Below are 23951 nucleotides of genomic sequence, written 5' to 3' on the forward strand. Positions count from 1 at the left end.
TATTTAGAAGACTTTGCATTTGTCATCCCTATACTGCTACATTATATAAATGTATTATTACATTTACATTTACACAAAAGTCAGTTTTGCATACTCACAGATGCCTTGGGGATGGAGAAGTCAGTGAACTGTTGGTCCTTGTTAATCCTCGTCACCCACCGGGGTAAAGAAGTGGCAGTCTTTTTAGTTTCCATTTCCATTTCCATTGTTGCTGTTGTCCAGGAGTGGTTACACAGACTGTCTAACCATTTCACTTCTGATGATTCGGAAAACCTTTATCCGGGGAAATTCCTCCAGCATTCGTATGTTACGTAAGCAAGTATAAATTAAAATGTAATGAATTCTTTACTGTCGTTCGAGCTGTTGCTATAAGGTCTTTGGTTAAAAATATTACAATAACTGTGGCCAGTTAGCTGATGCGCTCAAAGAAAGAGCACGTTCAGACAAGGTACAACCACTGTTCAAGCTAATCTGTCCTCTAAATATGATAATTTTTTAAACTAAAAATTACCTTAGTTCTCATGCTGTAGACCTCGATCTCCATATCAGAAAGATAACAACAACGTTGCGTGCATCATCGAAATATTTCCCTAGAACTCAGAGTATGTATAAGAATTTCAAAATTAAATTTATTAATTGCAAATATTTGTGATAAAAGTGATGATTTGTCTAAGTTTCGAGTAATACCTGAACTAGGTTTGGTCCAAAAATAACTATTTTTGTAATATCGTTGTTTCGTGGAAAAGCTTAGCTTCTCTAATCTGGAAAGGCCACGAACAACCTTTTGACCTTTAGTGGTGTGCGGCTGCCTTACAGGTATCTCCCTGTCTCAAGAAACACTTGTTCAGTGTGCAGATAGTATGTTAAAACGAGCAACAAGACAGACTCAAGCAATTGCAGTTTGATAAGGGATTGCAGTTGAGTACCTAAACAAATAACAAAAGCCCTGTCCACTCTGTTTTAATTAGTAATACTTGATGATTTAAGCCAATAGATAAATGATATAATGTTTCATACTATTCGAATCTGATTCAAAATTATTGTTTTATTGTAGATATTCCCACACTTTGATAATGATATAAATCGCTTATCTTCTGTACTAGACGAACACTCAAAAGTTAGCCAAGAATGACAGTTGAGGCGGTGGAGTAGGCTGCCCCTTGTATCCTGATTTTTTATCTACACAATGTTCTTCTTATCTTGAGGCAAGTATGTTGGTGAGGGTCATTCAGTCCTGGAAATGATTTGCTCGTTTATTTCCAAGAAAGGAAACCTGGAGAAACAATATTATTTCTGAGCCTGCCAGTGTGTCTACTGATATGCGTGCGTCACGTGCATGATGGCAAATTCTTGGATTTCTTAGCCAATTAGTAATGCTGGCTCGTGGTCAAGGGAATAGTACTTAAGTATAATCTTGTATTAATCCCCGATAATGCCTTGTAACACCTGGACTCCATATTCGTGAGCCATAACGATTGAGAGGCGAAAGTAAACATTCCTTAGATAAAAATTTGAGTTGATGGTTAAAACAAGATTTTTGTCGTTAGTTTCATTAAACTTTTGGTGATCATACTGTCGGAGACTTGTGTGTGAAAATATCTCTAGTATGACATCAGTCAGACAATTATCACACAATGATACCCAAACCTCAAGAATCAATGACCAACAGCAGAACCAAGAGAGATGAAGTCAGTAGCCGTAGGTAATAGTAGGTGGTAGAGGATGATAGAGGATGATAGTAGGAATGACACTGGTATTGCTAGTAGGGATGACATCATTAACAGAAATAAATATTTGGTATTTAAAAAATTTGTTTTAATGGTCTCTTGAAAAAGGATGCAGCTGTTTATTAAATGAACATTAAATTGTCTTCTTAGGTTAAACCATCAATCGTAAAAAAAATCTTCATTATTTGTTATATGGTTGCTGCGAAAATGAAGTAGTAGTCACTTATAAGCACTGTGCAAAGTCTAAGTAAATGCTATCAGTCACTCGCCCAAGCAGGTCTCAAGCAGGTGATCTGTTTATCTGAAGTACATCCGCCTACTCTCGGAGGACAAAGATGTCCCAGACTGATGTACCGAATACCTATTACACAAACAGAATCAAGCTCAAGGACGCTTATTACATTTGAGCTTCTTCATTGACGATGAATAAGCAAAATGATACGAGACTACTTGAGAAAATAAGTTGATAAATGAGTGATAACCTTTTGATTTCATCTTGAACTATTTACATGTCCTTTTAGCCGTTTTTTTCCAGATCAACACTTCAGAGCCTAACAGCGTAAAAAAAAGGAATAAAAAGGCTAAGGGTTTGGCAAATAAATAAATAAAATTTAAAAGATTTGCTGATTGATTAAAAATGTTCACAGGAAAGAACGCTTTCGTACTATGCAGATTAAATTAAAATTATTCATGTTTCAAAGCTTACTGTGACATTGGCTAAAGACATCAAGCTATGTTAAAACTTTATCGTTTATCTGTGTTTTGTTTATCTTTATATATATATATTTGTGTATTTGAGTTTGAGTAAAGATATTCACCTACTGGCTGGATGATTATGTTGGGGGTTTAATGCAAAAAAACAAAAAAAAAAAAACCTAAGAAATTATGTGCACCGATAAAGATAATACTGACGAGCACTTTGCCCTGAGTGATAAAAACATTTTAACACACGGCCACGTAAATCAGGGAGGAGGGACTGGCAGGTAACACAAAACCACTTCACGTGACGGTTTTAAGGGTAGTGAAGTAGACAGGGATGACAAGTTCGTGTCCATCAATGGTAGAATGAGGCAAACCAGCGAACCCTCTTGTAACACCTTATCTTCACTTTTTACAGTCTGTACACACCTGTTGCCATCCATCCCCCTCATGAAATGATTCTTTCGTTCTGGGGACACCATCTGATGATAAAAAGTACTTCTTGACATTCCTGGCGTTAAAAGCTCGGTGTGTGGTGCAAACCTCTCGTAGCTTCTGATAAACCAAAGCAAGACCCACCCAGATGTTAGAAGAAAAAGTAGACTGAAGAGAAAACTGACATTTTTAAGTTATTGAATGCCCAAAGATACCGAAATAGAAACCCACATACATGAAAACATACTTACACAGACACACCCTCAGTTGTTGGACTATTTTCAAGTGAAGCATACTGGTAGAGCGCTTTTTGTATCACTAATATATATATATATCAATACACATGACATGTTATGTAGCAAAATACTTTAATTCGTCATTTTCATGTACATGTATATATAGCCTGTAACTTTCAAATATTAGCGAGTCAACAGGGGCTGGGAACCAATTAAATCTATTTCCTTTATTTCTTATGGAAAAAATTGTTTCGGATAACGAACATTTCGGATAACGAACAGCTTTCCAGAACGGATTAAGTTCGTTAACCGAGGTTCCACTGTAATATAATCCGAAAGGTCACTCATTCTCTCTCTCTCTGTGATTGGTTTTGACTGCAGGCAATTTTTGTAAATGATGCGCTACCGTGACGTAGTACACTGTTACTGCGCTCGTTGATCGCAGGTGTGAATTGTGGTGGATATTTTGTTAACGGATGGGTTTTGGAACCTGAAATTTACAAGTTAGTTTTATGTTGCCTATATCTACTGATATCGGAAAAAACTCAAACCGTTTAGGTTGATCTTTAACAAATATTTGCAGCAATGTCACCAGGAAAAATGAAATAAGACGACCAAAGCTTAAATAGTAGCTTTTTTAAAACACGATTAGCAAAGCAAAGATAGAGCAATAATGTTATTTTTCAGTTGCATTTTTCCCAACGAAATTGATAAACATACGTCAGTTTTGGGACATGAGTGTGCTCTTCACAGTAATTGCTTTTTTCTGTTAAGATAGAGTAAACTTACAGCATACAACTTAATTTTTCAAAGCATAGTATTTTAACTCTAAGAAGATGCAATCCTAATGACATTTAGGACCTAACTGAATCACACATCTAAAGTTTCATGAATGGGTTTTTAAAATCCGTTTTATTGTTCTAAGCAATTAATTTTAACAAACATTTAAACCAATTTGTTTTCAATATGGCTCTCTGCAAAAATTTATACTGTACTGTTAATCAGGATAGTGTTAGAAATATTACTGGAATGGGCTGCAGATTATTAAAAATAAAAATAATAATCAAAAGCAAGACAAAGCTGCTTTAACTATGCTTTAATAGCAATTCAAATTCAGTATAAATTTAATTAAAATTTCTTTAAGTTACCACTGTATTAAAAAGCTTAGGAAATGATATGTGGACACGTTTCCACTAATCATCATTAATTGTATCTCTCAGCGGCGAAATGCTGCAAAAATAATTGTTTAAAATAACTAATTCTTAGTAGATTTTTAATTTTTTCCATTAATCAACGTTCACTATACTTCTCAACAATTTTTTTCATAAGTCCTTTTATGTATAAGTACTCGCTGTCATCTCCTCTTAAGACACTGGCTTCCACAATCCAGTTGCAACCAACTTCACATCACCCCATTGTAATCTCTACTAAAGATATTGGAGCAACATATCCCAGCGCTACAGATGACTCATTGTCCAGTCCTACCTACGACCTTACTCCGGGTGTTATCATTACTAACTCTACCTACGTTACCTCTCCTAGTGTTGCAGATTTCGTCTTTTTCCAGCACCGTCATTACTCCAGATGTTGCTGACTTAGTATGTCTCGGTGTTATTAGTGTCATCTCACACTCTGCTGTCATTTCTCCCAATGTTTCTGGTCCTCTGTCCTATTCCTATAAGTATCATCTCTCCCAGCACAGTCATATTTGTCAGTGGTACTTACGACATCTCTTCCGAAAGTACCATACATGTTCTATTGTTGTTTCCGTGACCCCTCTCAGTTTCGTCTACCAATTTCTCTTTCCCAGTGTTCTGAGACGATATAACTAACCTCACCGGGGACTACCACACGGTAAATGAAATCTGAGAAATATTTAAGTGTTACTCTCATACCCACCTACCAATATTACCTTTATTGTTATGAAATTCAAGCATGAGTACAGTGCTGTATTTAATTATGCTTTGAAAACAAGATAAAATGTCATTTTAAAAAAGTAAGGCAGCAAGCAAACTTGCTGATTCCAAGAATCAGGAAAATCGTGTAAAGAACCTAAAACATGGACACTCACGCGAACACGCTATCAAACATGCACAGTTACCACCCGTGAGGCACGCCAACCAGTACTAAGACACGCAGAAACGATCACATGCTGATAAAATAATACCATTGTCTAAAAAAGTTTCCTCTTCCTGGAAACAAACGAGCTAATGAATCATGCCAAATGTTTTCACTCGGCTTAACTGACCCTCAAGTGACGTAGCTGCTTCGTGATAAGACGAAACCTCTCAAGATAAAATTCTGAATAGAAAGACAGGTGTCTACCCCACCACCTCAAGACGCCAGTCATTCATGAATTTGTTTCCGAAGTATTCGTCTAAGGTAAGTAATCCATGTCATTTGTGATCAGCCTCTATGAACATTTACAGTAAAATCTAGGTAAGTTTGAAGGATATTAAACTGAAATCATAATAATGTCATTTATCTAAATATTGTCATTTCTGCCAAAGCATCAATTATTCTTAAATAAAATGAAAATAGACGGCAGTGCTGCTTTTCAGATTTATTAGGCAGCTACAGTTCCCTGTCAAACTGTAAATGTTTGCATCTATTCCTTGCTTCTTTGAAAACATTAACGACAACAGTAAACAAGTGTCTCCAGAGAGCGAGATACTAGCAAGATAGCGCTTGACTACCAAAGTTTTAAACTTTGTTTGTAGCATTTCCAGATAAGAGGAGCTAACCTTTTCTGGATGTCACAGACGTCTCTGCTTTCGGATCAAAAACTAATTCATGTCTTATCTGTTTGAACTTTGACAAAACCGTCAGTTCTATCAAAACCAGCTGCAGTTACGAGAGTTCCGCAAGTTATGTTTCAGTTGTACTCAGGCAGAAGTCTTGGCGCTACACGCTCCACAGTGCTCTTATCTTGCTGGTGTGGTGATCAGGAACTGCAGTATGAACAACTAGTTGAGGTAACAACAAATAAAAAATATAATTAAGAAACAGCGATTCTACCGATCTGAAATTTATGCTTTCTTTGAAATCATTTTTTTAAATATGACTTCCACTATCAGAAGAAAATTGTAATAACTTTAGAATAAAACTTATCAAGGAATAGTCCAAAATACAGTAAAAATTTTTTCTGAGTTTTAAAATGACACTTGCTTAAATTACATTTATAATGCTGGAAAAAGGTACCCATATATACTCGGATATACGTTCCAAGAACTCCCAGCAGTGAACGACGGCAACAACAGAAATGAACGACAAAAAGGATACCACTTCTTTACCAGGGTGGGTGCTGAAGATTAACAATGACAAACAGTTCACTGACTTCTCCATTCCCAAGGCATCTGTGAGTATTCGAAACTATTGAGGCTTTAGTTGTCGGTCGTGTGGTGCGCGTGTGTACGTGCGAGAGAGAGAGAGAGAAAAGGAGATAAGGCAAAGTGTGGCGATGTATGTGTTTGTGTTGTTTTCTTTTTTATCACTCATCACATTCGTTTCTTCGACCCTCCCACCAAATTTGGCAAAAATATTATTTTCGATTACACAAACAACATAGGTTATATTTGTAGATTGTTCCAGAGTATGTGTACTATTGATGTTTGCTTTCTGCAGTCAATTTTGTAGCCTCTCTGGTTCTATAAAGCAAGGCTATACAGAACAAAAAAAAAGCTAAGTACACATTTTACCCAAAGCAAACGTGAACAATATAGCGATTTGAGTTTCCTTTTACAAAAAGGGAGGGTGCAGCAAGGAAGTGCAAAGGTCATTGCATCTCAGAGCCAAGCGGCTATAAGTGAGCCGAAAGTCCTCAGCTACATCTGGAACGTTTTTAATTCCCTGTATTCTTTCACTGCTGGATGAACAGCGCATTTGCGGTCTAGGGGGCCTTCTCTTCTGTGGATATATATATATGCAAAGCTGACTTTGTATATTTTCTCTCCCTCTCTCTACTTAATGTCTGAAAAACACGCGTGCACGTACGTGTTTTGACAATACACAAACAAACAATGACCCTTCAATCTACACAGACTTGTACATACAGTACTGATAAAATGAAATATCCACGGATCAACAATTTTTGACGTTTCTTATGGAAACAGATTCACACCCAGGATGCGCAATCATCATCCTTCACAAGTTCGCTACCCTTCAGGTTCATCCCTTCCTACCTGTCACCATGGGGACAGCGAAGACATTCCCTCGCCTTTAGAGGCAGTCACGTGACCCTGCCACTCACCGACACACAAAGGTTTTCGTCCACCTATGACTGGTCGGACGAGCTTTCTCGTCCCTTTCGAGATCGAAAGTATGCCAGAGGACGCCCTTACAACAAGATCGAAGACGAGACAAAGAAGCCAAGGCATCGGCATCGCCGGTGCATCATCATTGCTGTCGTCCTTGCCTGCTTTGTGGCGGTGTCTTCGGCTGTCGCCGCCATTGTTGTTTTGACTACCAGGACCCACAAGAACCAAAGCAGCGAGGAAGTTGCTGGTATTATCTTGTTTCTTTCGCTGCTGCTATTTCCAGTAAACAAACGTTTCTTTAAGTTATTTCCCTTTTAGAAAAACTCTAATCTTGATTGTTTTGTGTTATGGTCTTTACTTCTACAATGAGACGACCCGGACATCGGGATTGGTTTCTTCTATCCCGCAAAATATCCGAGGACCCACTCGACCTATCTCACCAGGAAGACGCGCAACATTCTAAATTAAGAGAGAAGGGGTGGGAGAAGAGAGACATTAAGGACAGAATATAGATGGGCACCCTCTACCAGGCATAAACAGGAGCAACCTACCCGATCTACTCGATCTACTGGGAAACGCGTCTTCTAGCTACACAGAAGCAGGCCTGACGAGAGGGGGGGACAGGGGGGTCTGGTGTACCCGGGCCCGCGGCTGTCAAGGGGGCCCGGTCTTGGTCAGTGGATTTTTTTTTTACATTATATACTGGGAAAATAATTTACGATTACAAGTACAAGGGGCCCGGAGAGGTCGTCTGTCCCGGGGCCCGGGCTGGCTCTCGGCGGCCCTGCACAGAAGGACATGTTGTGTATAAATAAACAAATGTCTTAAAAAGGAGCAGGAAGAATGGACAGGTGCCAAATGATAGTAATCCCTAACCCAGCAAACTGTTCTTCCTGGCAACAGCATTTTTTATTCATTCCACTAAAACATTATAATGATTAAACACAGACTTCCGAGCGCTAACCTTAACTTAAATACATACTTCTATAATCTAAATATCTTACTTAAAAATTGGAAGCCGATATCCTAGAGCTCCAGTATATAAAAATGATTACCTTATTTTATCACCCTCTTCTCTCTCACTCTCTTCTTCGTCTCGGAGCAAGAGTGATAGAAATTAGAGACGTGTGTGATTATCTATAATGTAAACAATGATATGATTAACCAAGATAAAAAAACATCAACTTGAATTATGCCTGTGTTTTATGCGCAATAACCTGAAGAAGTACTTTGCTTAACCTTCCATTGCCGCTATACCACTCTACCTCAGGTTTACACTTGAATAAGTACGGTGAAGGTAAAAAAAAAAAGTTAGACAGAGGAACAGAAATGCATAGTCATTCCCCAGTGACACACAAATAATTATACTATAATTTTAGTTTTTTTTTTCCTTTTGTGTAGTTGATATCCGGCATATTTTAATGTTAATTTTTATTTATCAATCAATTCTTTAGTCTGACTCTTGAAAGAATAAGTATGCACTTCGAAAATGTTAATCAGTCATTGAATTCGCGAACTAAGGAAATTACCTTTTACTTGAAAAAGTAAGTCTCATACAACTTTAAAAAAAACCTACCATAATACACAGACTTTAAATAAACATGAGGATATTTTAATATGATTAGGATCAACACCAATATTACAGACAACAGAATGCTTTTTGCCAGATTGTAAAACATGTTGAAGTAATGTGTGTATGCATTGTTTCTTTAAGATGCTTTGAAGATTTACAGAAGATTTGAAGGCTGTGAACTATTGTGAAATAATTTCTTTGTTCGCTGTGTATACATGGTTTCTTGCAGGTCCTTTGACTATGAGAGGTAAATATTTATGCTTCATTTCAGGTGGTCTTGACTAGTTCCGATGGTTGAAGTAGCACTCAAGGTTAAATTATCACTCTGACGGTAGTATCATGTCGGATGTGTGCGTGTTCTATGTGAGAGAGAAGCATGCTAAGGCTTTAAACCAAACAAAAAAACCTGTAAAATGTCTTTTGTTGAAGCACTTGCACCGTTTTATGTTTAGAGTTCAGCGCGAGCCTGGTCATCACGAATAAAAATTTTACGGATGACATGCGCAACCACTCGTCAACTGACTACATAAATTTTCAAAAAGAGTTTTGCAACATGGTGAGAAAATGTTATGTTGCACATTTGTTTTTTATTCCACCGAAACCAGAAAAATAGAGAAATTCTTGAAAGTCTTCGTGCTATGACAGATTTTGTTTTAAAGAAAGTTTGACTGTTTAGTCCGTAAAAGATAAGATCTTTTAATGAATTTATCTAGAAAAAATCCTTATAGTTACTAGTCATTTCTTAAGATATAAAATTCATCTTTAATATTTATGAGCATTTTCTTTTTTAAGATTTCTTGTCTTAATTTAAGGTACTAATACTGTAAGTACACTAGGATACATGTCAACATGGGCATGTACATCTATACATGTAAATATACACTTTCACATTCCAAGTTAACATATCTACACTCGTACACTTTATAACGTTTAAAACTACTTTCTCAAATAAGTATATACTATGACAGACATGATGTTTAAAGTAAGTCAATAATGTTTACTAAGATACTAAACTGAATGTATTAACAATTATATAGGGAGCGAAAGACATATCCTATCTCCTTCAAACTAAGATTTAAAGGGAAATGAATGTTATTTTGTATTCAAGAGGTTTTTACATTTTCAGATGCAGAAGATGATTGATAAAGCCGGAAACAATGAAAAGGCGGGACAATACCAGAACTGCACAGTTGTCAACCTGAGTAATATCATGATGTTTATGACTGTCGGTAGAGAAAAAACTTTCCAAAATAATCAGTACGATTTACAAATATTATCTTTCACTTCTTAAGAGAAGTAACTTAAGAATAATGTCAAAGATGTATAAAAGTTTGAGTCTGAGCTGATCAAACTAAGTAGAGAATGAAAACAGACCTCCTCACTACCCTACCTGAAGATCAGGATATTGGCCGTAGAGACGGACATCAAGAAATAAAAAAAGGAATCATGCCACCACTGCAGAAAAAATAGCTGAAATAGCTATACAAAACAAAATTATGTTGTCTTACGACCTACATAAAAGAAAGGGGCGAAAAGACAGGCCATTTCAAGAAAAGAATCTGTGGCATCAACACTGTTTCCCAACTTCATTTCACAGGGGACTGGCATGAAGGGCTTCAAGACAGGAAATGATCGGGTTCCAGTCATCAAAGTACTGAATACTACTACTACTAATTTTTCAACATGTAAGCTTCTGGAATTCAAAGAATTTTTTATGATTAAAAACTAATTTTAAAAATTTTCATTTTTGTAACAATTAAGTAGTGTGATTATTAGATATTTTCATTACCACAAATTTCTCTGTTTTCAGCAATGGATCCATTAAGGTGGATTTCCATCTCTTTTTAAAAACCCCACGAGACGTATCGACAGAAAATATACAAAAGAACGTAAAACAAATTATCCAAAACGAAAGTAATCAGACAAGTTGGGTGATAAACACAACAACTATCGAAATCAACGAAGTAAAAGAAGGTAAACTATTAAAACGGCTTCTTTATTTTCTTTTGATTTTTTCCTAGACGGTACATATACATTTACTTCTAGATAACTTTACTGCTATAAATATACTTTTAAAAAAATCACAAAATTATCCTAATATTAATAAACATATCTGAATCCTCTCCAGGAACAACAAAATCAACAGAGACCACCTCAAGTATTTACATAACCGTCAACTCTACTACCAAGACAACAAGTCAAACAGAAGCCGATTCTTCTACCATTCAGCTCTCCACCACCATCCCTGAAGCCAGCTCTTTTACTCTTCTTCTCCCTACTACTCAGATGAATTTTGTGGAAAGCAGTGTACCTGAGTCATCTCTTCTGCAGTCGTTTAGTACGGTCAACGTCGAAAACAGTGGAGGCAGCTACTCTTCTGCTCCCACATCCCAGTCATCCGACTGTGTTTCCGACAACTCATTTTCAATGTCAATTCAGCCGTCCTTTCTCAGCAGCAATAGGGATGACTTAACTGATTTTCTTTCAACCAATACACATTTTTTCATCTCAGGTACCTACATACCCTTCTCAAACAGCAGTGTTTCGGTATTTTCAACGGTGTCCACAACTCAACAACTATCAGGCGGCATCAATGTAACAAACATTTCTTCTTATTCTTCGATGAAAACCCAGATGCAATCTACTGGCGGAGGTACAGTCGACTATTTTCTTACAACCGACGAACCCTATTCTGACGGAAGCACCCAGCCGTTCTCCACTGCCAACATAGTAGCCGAACTTTCTGCTTTTCTACCAAGCAAAATAAAATCTACTGGCAGCAGTCTAACCGACTTTTCTCTTTTGAATACAATGCAGCCTTATAACGGCAGCACTGTACAGGAAATGTCACCATCTCCTTTGCCTATAACTCAACTGAAATCTTTAGGCAGTAGTATAAATTATTCTTCTCTATCACCCACCAACATCCCGATAACCATTACCAACAGTGTACCCGACCTTTTTCCTTCACTTTTGCCTTCCAGTGAACTGCCATCAGCTGGTAACAGTATAGTTCACAGTTCTTTCTTGTCCACAATACTACCAACTTTCGCCGGCAGCACTCTACAGACCATTTCTCCTTATGCTATTTTAACCACCGAGCTACAAGTCACTGCCGACAGTGTAGCCGAACTCTCTCCTTCTCTTTCACTAACTAACAAGCAACAGTTTACAGAAAAAAGTGTAACCGACCTTACTACTTTTCTTTCGCCCACCAGACAGCTACAATATATTAGCAGCAATGTAGACGACAACTCTCTTTCGCCTACAAAACACTCTTCTCACAGCAGCGTTGAAGAACTAATTTCACCCTCTCCTGTGCCAGCAACTCACTTGCTGTCTGCAGTCAGTAGTATAAATGACCATTTTTCCTCTTTTTCACCCACAACCCAACCATTGTCTACTTCCAACTTTATAGCAGACCTTTCTCCTTCTCTTTCGTTATACAGCGACATGGAGTATACTGGACCCAGCGTAAATGACTATTCTCTTTCTCCCAATATACAACCTCCTTCAGACAGCAGCAATGTACAGAACATTACATCTTTTGTATCGCCCACAAGTCACCTGCAATCTGCAGGCAGTAGTGTGATTGAGTCTTCCTCTTCTTTTTCACCCCCCACCAAGCTGCTGTCCACTACCTATAGCATACCCGACCTTTCTTCTTCTCTGTTGTCCTCCAGCGAGCTGCCATCAGCTGGTAGCAGTATAGTCCACAGTTCTTTCTCGTCCACATTGCTGCCACTTTTCGCCAGCAGCACTCGTACAGAACATTTCTCCTTATGCTTTGTTAACCACCGAAGTACAATTTACTTCCTACAGTGTAGCCGAATTCTCTCCTTCTCTTTCACACACAATACAACCGTCTTCTGACGAAAGCATTGTACCCAACAATACTCATTCTTTTTCGCCTAAAAGTGACCTACAATCTGCAGGCAGTAGTATAATAAACGATTCTCCCTCTCCTTTACTCACAACCCCAGTGCTGTCTTTTACAAACTTTATAGCAGACCTTTCTCCTTCTCTTTGGTTATCCAGCGAGTTCCAATATACTGACAGCAGTGTAATGGACTATTCTCTTTCGCCCACAATACAGCCGTCCTCTGACGAAAGCATTGTGCACATAGGTTCTCCTTCTTCTTTGCTTACAAGCACACTGCAATCTGTAGGCAGTAGTGTAAATTCTCCTTCCTCTTCACACATTACTACGCCGCTGTCCACTACCAACATTGCAGGTGACCTTTCTGCTTCACCTTTGCGGACTAGCGAGCTGCAGTATACTGTCAGCAGTGTAATGGACTATTCTCTTTCACCCACAGGACACTCTTCTCACAGCAGCGTTGAAGAACAAATTTCACCCTCTTCTGTGCCTACAAGTCACCTGCAATCTGTAGACACTACTGGAAATGACTATTCTGCTTCTCTTTTACCTATCATCCAGCCACATTTTACTGAAAGTGTAGCCGACCTGTCTACCTCTCATTCGTCGACAATTTATCTGTCTTCTGACAAAAGCATTGTACATAAAAGGTTCTTCTTTTTCGCCCACAAGTCACTTGCTATCTTCAGTCAGTAGTATAAATGACCATTTTTCCTCTTTTTCACCCCAAACCCAAACATTGTCTACTACCAACTTTATAGCAGACCTTTCTCCTTCTCTTTCGTTATACAGCGACATGCAGTATACTGGACCCAGCGTAAATGACTATTCTCTTTCACCCACAATACAACCTCCTTCTGACAGCAGCAGTGTACAGAACATTACACCTTTTGTATCGCCCACAAGATACTTGCAATCTCCAGGCAGTAGTGTGATTGAGTCTTTCTCTTCTTTTTCACCCCCCACCAAGCTGCTGTCAACTACCTATAGTGTACCCGACCTTTCTTCTTCTCTCTTGCCCTCCAGCGAGCTGCCATCAGTTGGCAGCAATCTAGTCTACAATTCTTTCTCGTCCACAATGTTGCCAATTTTCGCCACCAGCACTGTACAGACCATTTCTCCTCATACTTTGTTAACCACGGACTTACAATTTACTTCCTACAGTGTAGCCGAACTCTCTCCTTCTCTTTCACCCACTAACGAGCCACAGTTTACAGAAAACAGTGTAACCGACCTTTCTACTTCCCTTTCGCCAATCAGACACCTACAATATACCAGCACCAATTCGGACTACAACTCTCTTTCACCCACAATACAGCCGTCTTCTGACGAAAGCATTGTACACATAGGTTCTCATTCGTCTAAAAGTGACCTACAATCTGCAGGCAGTAGTATAATAAACGATTCTCCCTTTCATTTACCCACAACCCCAGTGCTGTCTTTTACAAACTTTGCAGCAGACCTTTCTCCTTCTCTTTGGGTATCCAGCGAGTTCCAATATACTGACAGCAGTGTAATGGACTATTCTCTTTCACCCACAGGACACTCTTCTCACAGCAGCGTTGTAGAACAAGTTTCACCCTCTTCTGTGCCTACAAGTCACCTGCAATCTGTAGACACTACTGGAAATGACTATTCTGCTTCTCTTTTACCTATCATCCAGCCACATTTTACTGAAAGTGTAGCCGACCTGTCTACCTCTCATTCGTCGACAATTTATCTGTCTTCTGACAAAAGCATTGTACATAAAGGTTCTTCTTTTTCGCCCACAAGTCACTTGCTATCTTCAGTCAGTAGTATAAATGACAATTTTTCCTCTTTTTCACCCAAAACCCAACCATTGTCTACTTCCAACTTTATAGCAGACCTTTCTCCTTCTCTTTCGTTATACAGCGACATGCAGTATACTGGACCCAACGTAAATGACTATTCTCTTTCAGCCACAATGCAACCTCCTTCTGACAGCAGCAGTGTACAGAACATTACACCTTTTGTATCGCCCACAAGATACTTGCAATCTGCAGGCAGTAGTGTGATTGAGTCTTTCTCTTCTTTTTCACCCCCCACCAAGCTGCTGTCAACTACCTATAGCGTACCCGACCTTTCTTCCTCTTTGTTGCCCTCCAGCGAGCTGCCATCAGCTGCTAGCAGTATAGCCCACAATTCTTTCTCGTCCACACTACGGCCTCTTTTCACCGGCAGCACTCTACAGACCATTTATCCTTATACCTTCTTAACCACGAGTTACAAGTCTCTGTGGACAGTGTAGCCGAACTCTCATCTTCTCTTTTACCTACTAATGAACCACAGTTTGCAGATAACGGCGTAGTCGACCTGTCTACTTCTCTTTCGCCCACAATACAGCCTGACGAAAGCATTGGACACATCGGTTCTTCATCTTTTTCCCCCACGAGTCACCTGGAATCTGCAGTCAGTAGTATAAACGACTATTTTTCCTCTTTTTCACCCACAGCCCAATCTCTGTCTACTTCCTACTTTCTAGCAGACCTTTCTCCTTCTCTTTCGTTATCCAGAGAGGTGCAGCATACTGGCAGCAGTGTAATGGACAATTCTTTTTCACCCACAATACAACCTCCTTCTGACAGCAGCACTGTACAGAGCATTACAACTTTTGTATCTCCGACACGTCAGGTGCAATCTGAGAGCAGTAGTGTAAATGACACTTTTTCTTCTTTGTCACACACCACCCAGGCACTGTCAACTACCTATAGTGTACCCGACCTTTCTTCTTCTCTGTTGCCCTCCAGCGAGCTGCCATCAGCGGGCAGCAGTCTAGTCCACAATTCTTTCTCGTCCACAATGTTGCCCATTTTCACCAGCAGCACTGTACAGACCATTTCTCCTCATACTTTGTTAACCACGGACTTACAATTTACTTCCTACAGTGAAGCCAAACTCTCTCCTTCTCTTTCACCCACTAACGAGACACAGTTTACAGAAAACAGTGTAACCGACCTTTCTACTTCCCTTTCGCCAACCAGACACCTACAATATACTAGCAGCAATGTAGACCACAACTCTCTTTCACCCACAATACAGCCGTCTTCTTACGAAAGACTTGAACACTACGGTTTTTCTTCTTTTTTGCCAACTAGTCACCTGCAATCTGCAGTCACTAGTTTAAATGACAATTTTTCCTCTTTTTCATCCAAAATTACTACCCACTTTATAGAAGACCTTTCTCCATCTCTTTCGTTATCCAGAGAGTTGCAGTATACTGGCAGCAGTGTCAATGACTATTTTCTTTCACCCACAATGCAACCTCCTTCTGACAGCAGCACCATACAGAGCATTACACCTTTTGTATCGCCCACAAGTCATCTGCAATCTACAGGCAGTAGTGTGATTGAGTCTTTCTATTCTTTACCACACTCCACCCAGCCACTGTTTATTACTTCTACTATACCCGACCTTTCTTCTTCTCTGTTGCCCTTCAGCGATCTACAGTCAGCTTTAAGAAGTGAATTCCACAGTTCTTTCTCGTCAACACTAGTGTCTCCTTTCGCCAGCAGCACTCTACAGACCATTTCTCCTTACGCTGTTTTAACCACCGAGCTACTAATCATTGCCGACAGTGTACAAGAACAATCTCCTTCTCTTTTGACCACTAATGAGCCACAGTTTACAGGAAACAGCACAACCGACCTTTCTACTTCTCTTTCGCCAACCAGACACCTACAATATACCAGCACCAATTCGGACTACAACTCTCTTTCACCCACAATACAGCCGTCTTCTGACGAAAGCATTGTACCCAACAGTTCTCATTCGTCTAAAAGTGACCTACAATCTGCAGGCAGTAGTATAATAAACGACTCTCCCTCTCATTTACCCACAACCCCAGTGCTGTCTTTTGCAAACTTTATAGCAGACCTTTCTCCTTCCCTTTGGTTATCCAGCGAGTTCCAATATACTGACAGCAGTGTAATGGACTATTCTCTTTCGCCCACAATACAGCCGTCCTCTGACGAAAGCATTGTGCACATAGGTTCTCCTTCTTCTTTGCTTACAAGCACACTGCAATCTGTAGGCAGTAGTGTAAATTCTCCTTCCTCTTCACACATTACTACGCCGCTGTCCACTACCAACATTGCAGGTGACCTTTCTGCTTCACCTTTGCGGACTAGCGAGCTGCAGTATACTGTCAGCAGTGTAATGGACTATTCTCTTTCGCCCACAGGACACTCTTCTCACAGCAGCGTTGTAGAACAAGTTTCACCCTCTCCTACAACTCAGCAGCAATCTCTAGACACTACTGGAAATGACTATTCTGCTTCTCTTTTACCTATCATCAAGCCGCATTTTACTGAAAGTGTAGCCCACCTGTCTACCTCTCATTCGTCGACAATTTATTCTGACAAAAGCATTGTACATAACGGTTCTCCTTCTTTTTCGCCCACAAGTCACTTGCTATCTGCAGTCAGTAGTATAAATGACCATTTTTCCTCTTTTTCACCCCAAACCCAAACATTGTCTACTACCAACTTTCTAGCAGACCTTTCTTCTTCTTTTTCGTTATCCAGCGAGTTGCAGTATATTGACTCACAATTTACTGCCCACAGTATAGAAGAATTCTATTCTTCTCTTTCACCCACTAACGAGCCACAGTTTACAGAAAACAGCACAACCGACCTTTCTACTTCTCTTTCGCTTACTAGAAATCTGCAGTATACTAGCAATGTAGACTACAATTCTCTTTCACCCACAATACAACCGTCTTCTGACGAAAGCATTGTACCCAACAGTTCTTCTTTTTCGCCTAAAAGTGACCTACAATCTGCAGGCAGTAGTATAATAAACGATTCTCCCTCTCCTTTACTCACAACCCCACTGCTGTCTTTTACAAACTTTATAGCAGACCTTTCTCCTTCTCTTTTGTTATCCAGCGAGTTGCAATATACTGACAGCAGTGTAATCGACTATTTTGTTTCGACAACAATACAGCCGTCCTCTGACGAAAGCATTGTACACATAGGTTCTCCTTCTTTGCGTACAAGCACACTGCAATCTGTAGGCAGTAGTGTAAATTCTCCTTCCTCTTCACACATTACTACACCGCTGTCCACTACCAACATTGCAGGTGACCTTTCTGCTTCACTTTTGCGGACTAGCGAGCTGCAGTATACTGTCAGCAGTGTAATGGACTATTCTCTTTCGCCCACAGGACACTCTTCTCACAGCAGCGTTGTAGAACAAGTTTCACCCTCTTCTGTGCCTACAAGTCACCTGCAATCTGTAGACACTACTGGAAATGACTATTCTGCTTCTCTTTTACCTATCACCCAGCCACATTTTACTGAAAGTGTAGCCGACCTGTCTACCTCTCATTCGTCGACAATTTATCTGTCTTCTGACAAAAGCATTGTACATAACGGGTCTCCTTCTTTTTCGCCCACAAGTCACTTGCTATCTTCAGTCAGTAGTATAAATGACCATTTTTCCTCTTTTTCACCCAAAACCCAAACATTGTCTACTACCAACTTTATAGCAGACCTTTCTCCTTCTCTTTCGTTATCCAGAGACATGCAGTATACTGGACCCAGTGTAAATGACCATTCTCTTTCACCCACAATACAACCTCCTTCTGACAGCAGCATTGTACAGAACATTACACCGTTTGTATCGCCCACAAGATACCTGCAATCTGCAGGCAGTAGTGTTACTGAGTCTTTCTTTTCTTTTTTACCCCCAACCCAGCTGCTGTCAACTACCTATAGCGTACCCGACCTTTCTTCTTCTCTGTTGCCCCCCAGCGAGCTGCCATCAGCTGGTAGCAGTATAGTCCACAGTTCTTTCTCGTCCACACTACGGCCTCTTTTCACCGGCAGCACTCTAGAGACCATTTATCCTTATACCTTCTTAACCACCGAGTTTCAAGTCTCTGTGGACAGTGTAGCCGAACTCTCTTCTTCTCTTTTACCTACTAATGAACCACAGTTTGCAGATAACGGCGTAGTCGACGTGTCTACTTCTCTTTCGCCCACAATACAGCCTGACGAAAGCATTGGACACAACGGTTCTTCATCTTTTTCACCCACGAGTCACCTGGAATCTGCAGTCAGTAGTATAAACGACTATTTTTCCTCTTTTTCACCCACAGCCCAATCTCTGTCTACATCAAACTTTCTAGCAGACCTTTCTCCTTCTCTTTCGTTATCCAGAGAGGTGCAGCATACTGGCAGCAGTGTAATGGACTATTCTCTTTCACCCACAATACAACCTCCTTCTGACAGCAGCACAGTACAGAGCATTACAACTTTTGTATCTCCCACACGTCAGCTGCAATCTGAGAGCAGTAGTGTAAATGACACTTTCTCTTCTTTGTCACACACCACCCAGGCACTGTCAATTACTAATAGTGTACCCGACCTTTCTTCTTCTCTGTTGCCCTCCAGCGAGCTGCCATCAGCTGGCAGCAGTCTAGTCTACAATTCTTTCTCGTCCACAATGTTGCCCATTTTCACCAGCAGCACTGTACAGACCGTTTCTCCTCATACTTTGTTAACCACGGACCTACAATTTACTTCCTACAGTGTAGCCAAACTCTCTCCTTCTCTTTCACCCACTAACGAGCCACAGTTTACAGAAAACAGCATAACCGACCTTTCTACTTCTCTTTGCTTACTAGAAATCTACAGTATACTAGGAATGTAGACCACAATTCTCTTTCACCCACAATACAACCGTCTTCTGACGAAAGCATTGTACCCAACAGTACTCCTTCTTTTTCGCCTAAAAGTGACCTACAATCTTCAGGAAGTAGTATAATAAACTATTCTCTCTCTCCTTTACCCACAACCCAACTGCTGTCCACTACCTATAGCGTACCCGACCTTTCTTCTTCTCTGTTGCCCTCCACCGAGCTGCAATCAGCTGGAAGCAGTATAGTTCACAGTTCTTTCTCGTCCACAATGCTGCTACCTTTCGCCAGCAGCATGATACAGAACATTTCGCCTTATGCTGTTTTAACCACCGAGATACTAGTTATTGCCGACAGTGTAGAACAACTCTCTCCTTCTCTTTTGACCACTAATGAGCCACAGTTTACAGGAGACAGTGTAAATGACCTTTCTACTTCCCTTTCGCCAACCAGACAGCTACAATATATTAGCAGCAATTTAGACGACAACTCTCTTTCACCCACAATACAACCAACTAATTATCAAAGCATTGTACACAGAGGTTCTCCTTCTTTTTCGCCTACAAGTCAGATCCAATCTGCAGTCAGTAGTATAAATGACCATTTTCCTCATTTACCCCCAAATCCCAACCCTTGTCTATTACCAACTTTATAGCAGACCTTTCTCCATCTCTTTCGTTATCCAGCGACATGCAGTATACTGGACCCAGTGTAAATGACTATTCTCTTTCACCCACAATACAACCTCCTGACAGCAGCAGTGTACAGAGCATTACACCTTTTGTATCTCCCACAAGTCACCTGCAGTCTGCAGGCAGTAGTGTGATTGAGTCTTTCTCTTCTTTTTCACCTTCCACCCACCTACTGTCCACTACCAACAGTGTATCCGGCGTTTCTTCTACCCTTTCGCCATTCAGCGAGATGCAATCAGCTGTCAGTATTGTAGTCGACAATATTGCATCGTTGATAATAGAAGCCGATCTTTCTAATTCATTTTTGCTCACAACACAACTGCGACATACAGGCAGCAATGTAGACTACAATTTTCTTTCACCCACAATACAACCGTCTTGTGACGAAAGCATTGTACCCAACAGTACTCCTTCTTTTTCGCCTAAAAGTGACCTACAATCTGCAGGCAGTAGTATAATAAACGATTCTCCCTCTCATTTACCCACAACCCCACTGCTGTCTTTTACAAACTTTATAGCAGACCTTTCTCCTTCCCTTTGGTTATCCAGCGAGTTCCAATATACTGACAGCAGTGTAATGGACTATTCTCTTTCGCCGACAATACAGTCGTCTTCTGACGAAAGCATTGTACACATAGGTTTTCCTTCTTCTTTGCTTACAAGCACACTGCAATCTGTAGGCAGTAGTGTAAATTCTCCTTCCTCTTCACACATTACTACACCGCTGTCCACTACCAACATTGCAGGTGACCTTTCTGCTTCACCTTTGCGGACTAGCGAGCTGCAGTATACTGTCAGCAGTGTAATGGACTATTCTCTTTCGCCCACAGGACACTCTTCTCACAGCAGCGTTGTAGAACAAGTTTCACCCTCTTCTGTGCCTACAAGTCAGCAGCAATCTCTAGACACTACTGGAAATGATTATTCTGCTTCTCTTTTACCTATCATCCAGCCACATTTTACTGAAAGCAGTGTAGCCGACCTTTCTATTTCTCTTTCGCCGATAATACACCCATCTGCTGACGAAAGCATTGTACACAACGGTTCTCCTTTTTCGCCCACAAGTCACCTGCAATCTGCAGTCAGTAGTATAAATGACCATTTTCCTTCTTTTCTAACCACAACCCAACCTCTGTCTACTTCCAACCTTATAGCAGACCTTACTCATTATCTTTCTTTATCCAACGAGGTACAGTCTCATTCCCTTTCGCCCTTCAGCGAGTTGCAATCTGTTGTCAGCATTGTTGTCGAGGATCCTGGCTCGCTCACAATAGAAACCGATCTTTATAATTCATTTTTGCACACAACACAGCTTCAACATACAGGCATCAATGTAGACTACAATTCTCTTTCGCCAACAATACAACCGTCTTCTGACGAAAGCATTGTACCCAACAGTACTCCTTCTTCTCCTAATAGTTACCTACAATCTGCAGGCAGTAGTATAATTAACTATTCTCGCTCTCCTTTACCAACAACCCAACTGCTCTCTACTTCCAACTTTAGAGCAGACCTTTCTTCTTCTCCTTCGTTATCCAGCGAGTTGCAGTATACTGAGTCACAATTCACTGCCGACAGTGTAGAAGAATTCTCTCCGTCTCTTTCCCCCACTAACGAGCCACAGTTTACAATAAACAGCATAACCGACCTTTCTACTTCTCTTTCGCCTACCAGAAAGCTACAATATACCAGCAATGTAGATGACTATTCTCTTTCACCCACAATACAATCTCCTTCTGACAACAGCACTGTACAGAACAATCTGTAGACACTACTGGAAATGACTATTCTACTTCTCTTTTGCCCACCAGTCAGCTACAATATACTAGCAGCGATGTAGAGGACGACTCTCTTTCACCCACAATACAGCCATCCTCTGATGGAAACACTGTACACAACAGTTCTCCTTAACCCAAAAGCCTGATGCAATCTGTAGACAGTAGTGTAAATGACAATTCTTCTTCCTTTTCAAACGGTTTTCTGTAGTGACATTGTAGTCAGCATTGAATCCTCAAGTCGCCTGCATAATTATTAGCTTTATAGCACAAATTTACAATTGGGTATAATTCAAGGTGAAGAAAGCCAGACTTATAACATTTCAGTTGCTGTGTACCTCCGTCTTGGAGAATGGGGAATGAAGCGGTGTCCTCGCAGCAACCTGTGATGACGGCAGCTCATAGTGTGGTTGCCACATGGTCGTGAGGTCAATTCATACTCAACGTCCTGTATATCCGTGGCCTGCGAATAAGATTTTCCCAAGAAGGACACGTGCCTCGTAATCTGCATTGTTTTCTTTGTTGACAGTCTGCATGTGCACTCCTAGTGCATATGATTTTGTGAATGAATGTATGTACAGTTTTTTAAAGTCTTGTCTACAGAAACAAAGCATTAATGCGGTGAAGGACTTTCTCCAATTAAAGCATATATGAATGCTTTTATTTTAAACGTGTATGGGGCTAGTTGCACAAATTGTTTTTAAAACTTAAAACAATTCCAAAGAAACAAAATTTAAAGTTTTTTTAATCCCAATTTTATTCAGATGAATTGTTCTGATGGAATCAAAAGTCTGGCTTAAAAAAGTTTTATTTAAGTACAAGTCCTTGAAAAAAAATCAGTCCATTAAAAAAAATAATAATTAATATAACAGTTTCTCATGATATAGCATGTATATCTTTTGTCCAATTACGTAGAGATTTAAAATCCCTGGCTTTATGAGAACATTCTTGAAGCATCAAGAATATCTGACAAAAACTACTTGGCCTTATCAAGTTTTCATTAATTCAAAATCGTATAAATAAAATAGGGTGTGGTGATATATTTTTATGTGTGTGTGTGCATGTTATGGAGACTTTTATAAGGTTTCTGGCAAATAAGAGAGAGGCATTTTGTTCCAGGTCACTGTGAAGAAGATGGAAAAGGAGAGTGAACCAGATGTCTTCTTCACACTGAGCTGGAACAAAACGTCTCTCTATATTTGCAAAAAAACCTACAATCTCTCTGATTTGTTATCTTCCTTCCTTACAAAGCCCTAAAATTTCTAGTGGTAAGAGGATGTACAGATTCTTATTTTTAAATGATGTACTAATTGGATACTTTATTTTATGTCTGTGGGTACGTGCATTTGTGTAGCTAAAAGAGAGAGAGAGAAATGGGCACGGACCGGTATCAAAGGGAGATTACAAATTAGCTCTCTATATATTATATAAATTTTTGTGTTTACATTATGTTTTTTAACTTTCATCTAAACATGTACATAGTTGTTCAAATTATTGTATAATTACATCTTTTGTTCTCATTTGTCCATCCGGGTTGGTGAGTTAAGTAAGCGAATTTTGTATTCGAAAGCATAGCTCAAGTTGTTCAACAAATTTTCATTAATGCACAGTTTCGAGTGCATTATTGAGTTTATATCTTAGGTTTTCTGGGATTAGTTACAATGGAACACATGCCAAAGTAAGAATGTAAAGCATTTAACCGCAAAAACTCTTGTATTAAGTAGGCCAATCAAAGACCAAAACATTAGGATATTCAAAATAAAATTAAGGAATTACTCTTGTTCTTTCAGTCTTAAAGTTATTACACAGTGAAATATAGTTAAATTTATCTCCAATATCACAAGCTGTGCTATAGTACAGTGACCTCTGTGTGCAATGGTAAATTATTTAAGGTTCAAAACTTTATGTAACACAGTTCTTGTACATGTATATAGTTTTCAAAAGAGAAAAGGGCTTTATATATTTTATAATTCTAATATATCCTTCTCATACAATTCAGAAAATGTTTTTGGATACA

General features: G+C 39.6%; 2 protein-coding genes across 2 annotated transcripts; both read left to right on the plus strand.

Moving 5' to 3' along the window:
- The first annotated feature begins 7372 nt into the window (after nucleotides 1–7372).
- On the plus strand, nucleotides 7373–10751 carry LOC112555492. The gene is made up of 6 exons (XM_025223925.1): nucleotides 7373–7415; nucleotides 7451–7600; nucleotides 9379–9482; nucleotides 10053–10151; nucleotides 10524–10577; nucleotides 10737–10751. Exons 1-6 carry the CDS (start codon nucleotides 7373–7375, stop codon nucleotides 10749–10751), a joined length of 465 nt encoding a protein of 154 aa, XP_025079710.1.
- Nucleotides 10752–19886: 9135 nt separating this feature from the next.
- On the plus strand, nucleotides 19887–22808 carry LOC112555068 (chitinase-like protein PB1E7.04c). The gene has a single exon (XM_025223231.1). The coding sequence runs from the start codon at nucleotides 20158–20160 to the stop codon at nucleotides 21925–21927; it is 1770 nt and encodes a 589-aa protein (XP_025079016.1). The 5' UTR covers nucleotides 19887–20157; the 3' UTR covers nucleotides 21928–22808.
- Nucleotides 22809–23951: the final 1143 nt, after the last annotated feature.

This window comes from Pomacea canaliculata, linkage group LG14 (assembly GCF_003073045.1).
Source record: "Pomacea canaliculata isolate SZHN2017 linkage group LG14, ASM307304v1, whole genome shotgun sequence".
Taxonomy (NCBI): Eukaryota; Metazoa; Mollusca; class Gastropoda; order Architaenioglossa; family Ampullariidae; genus Pomacea; species Pomacea canaliculata.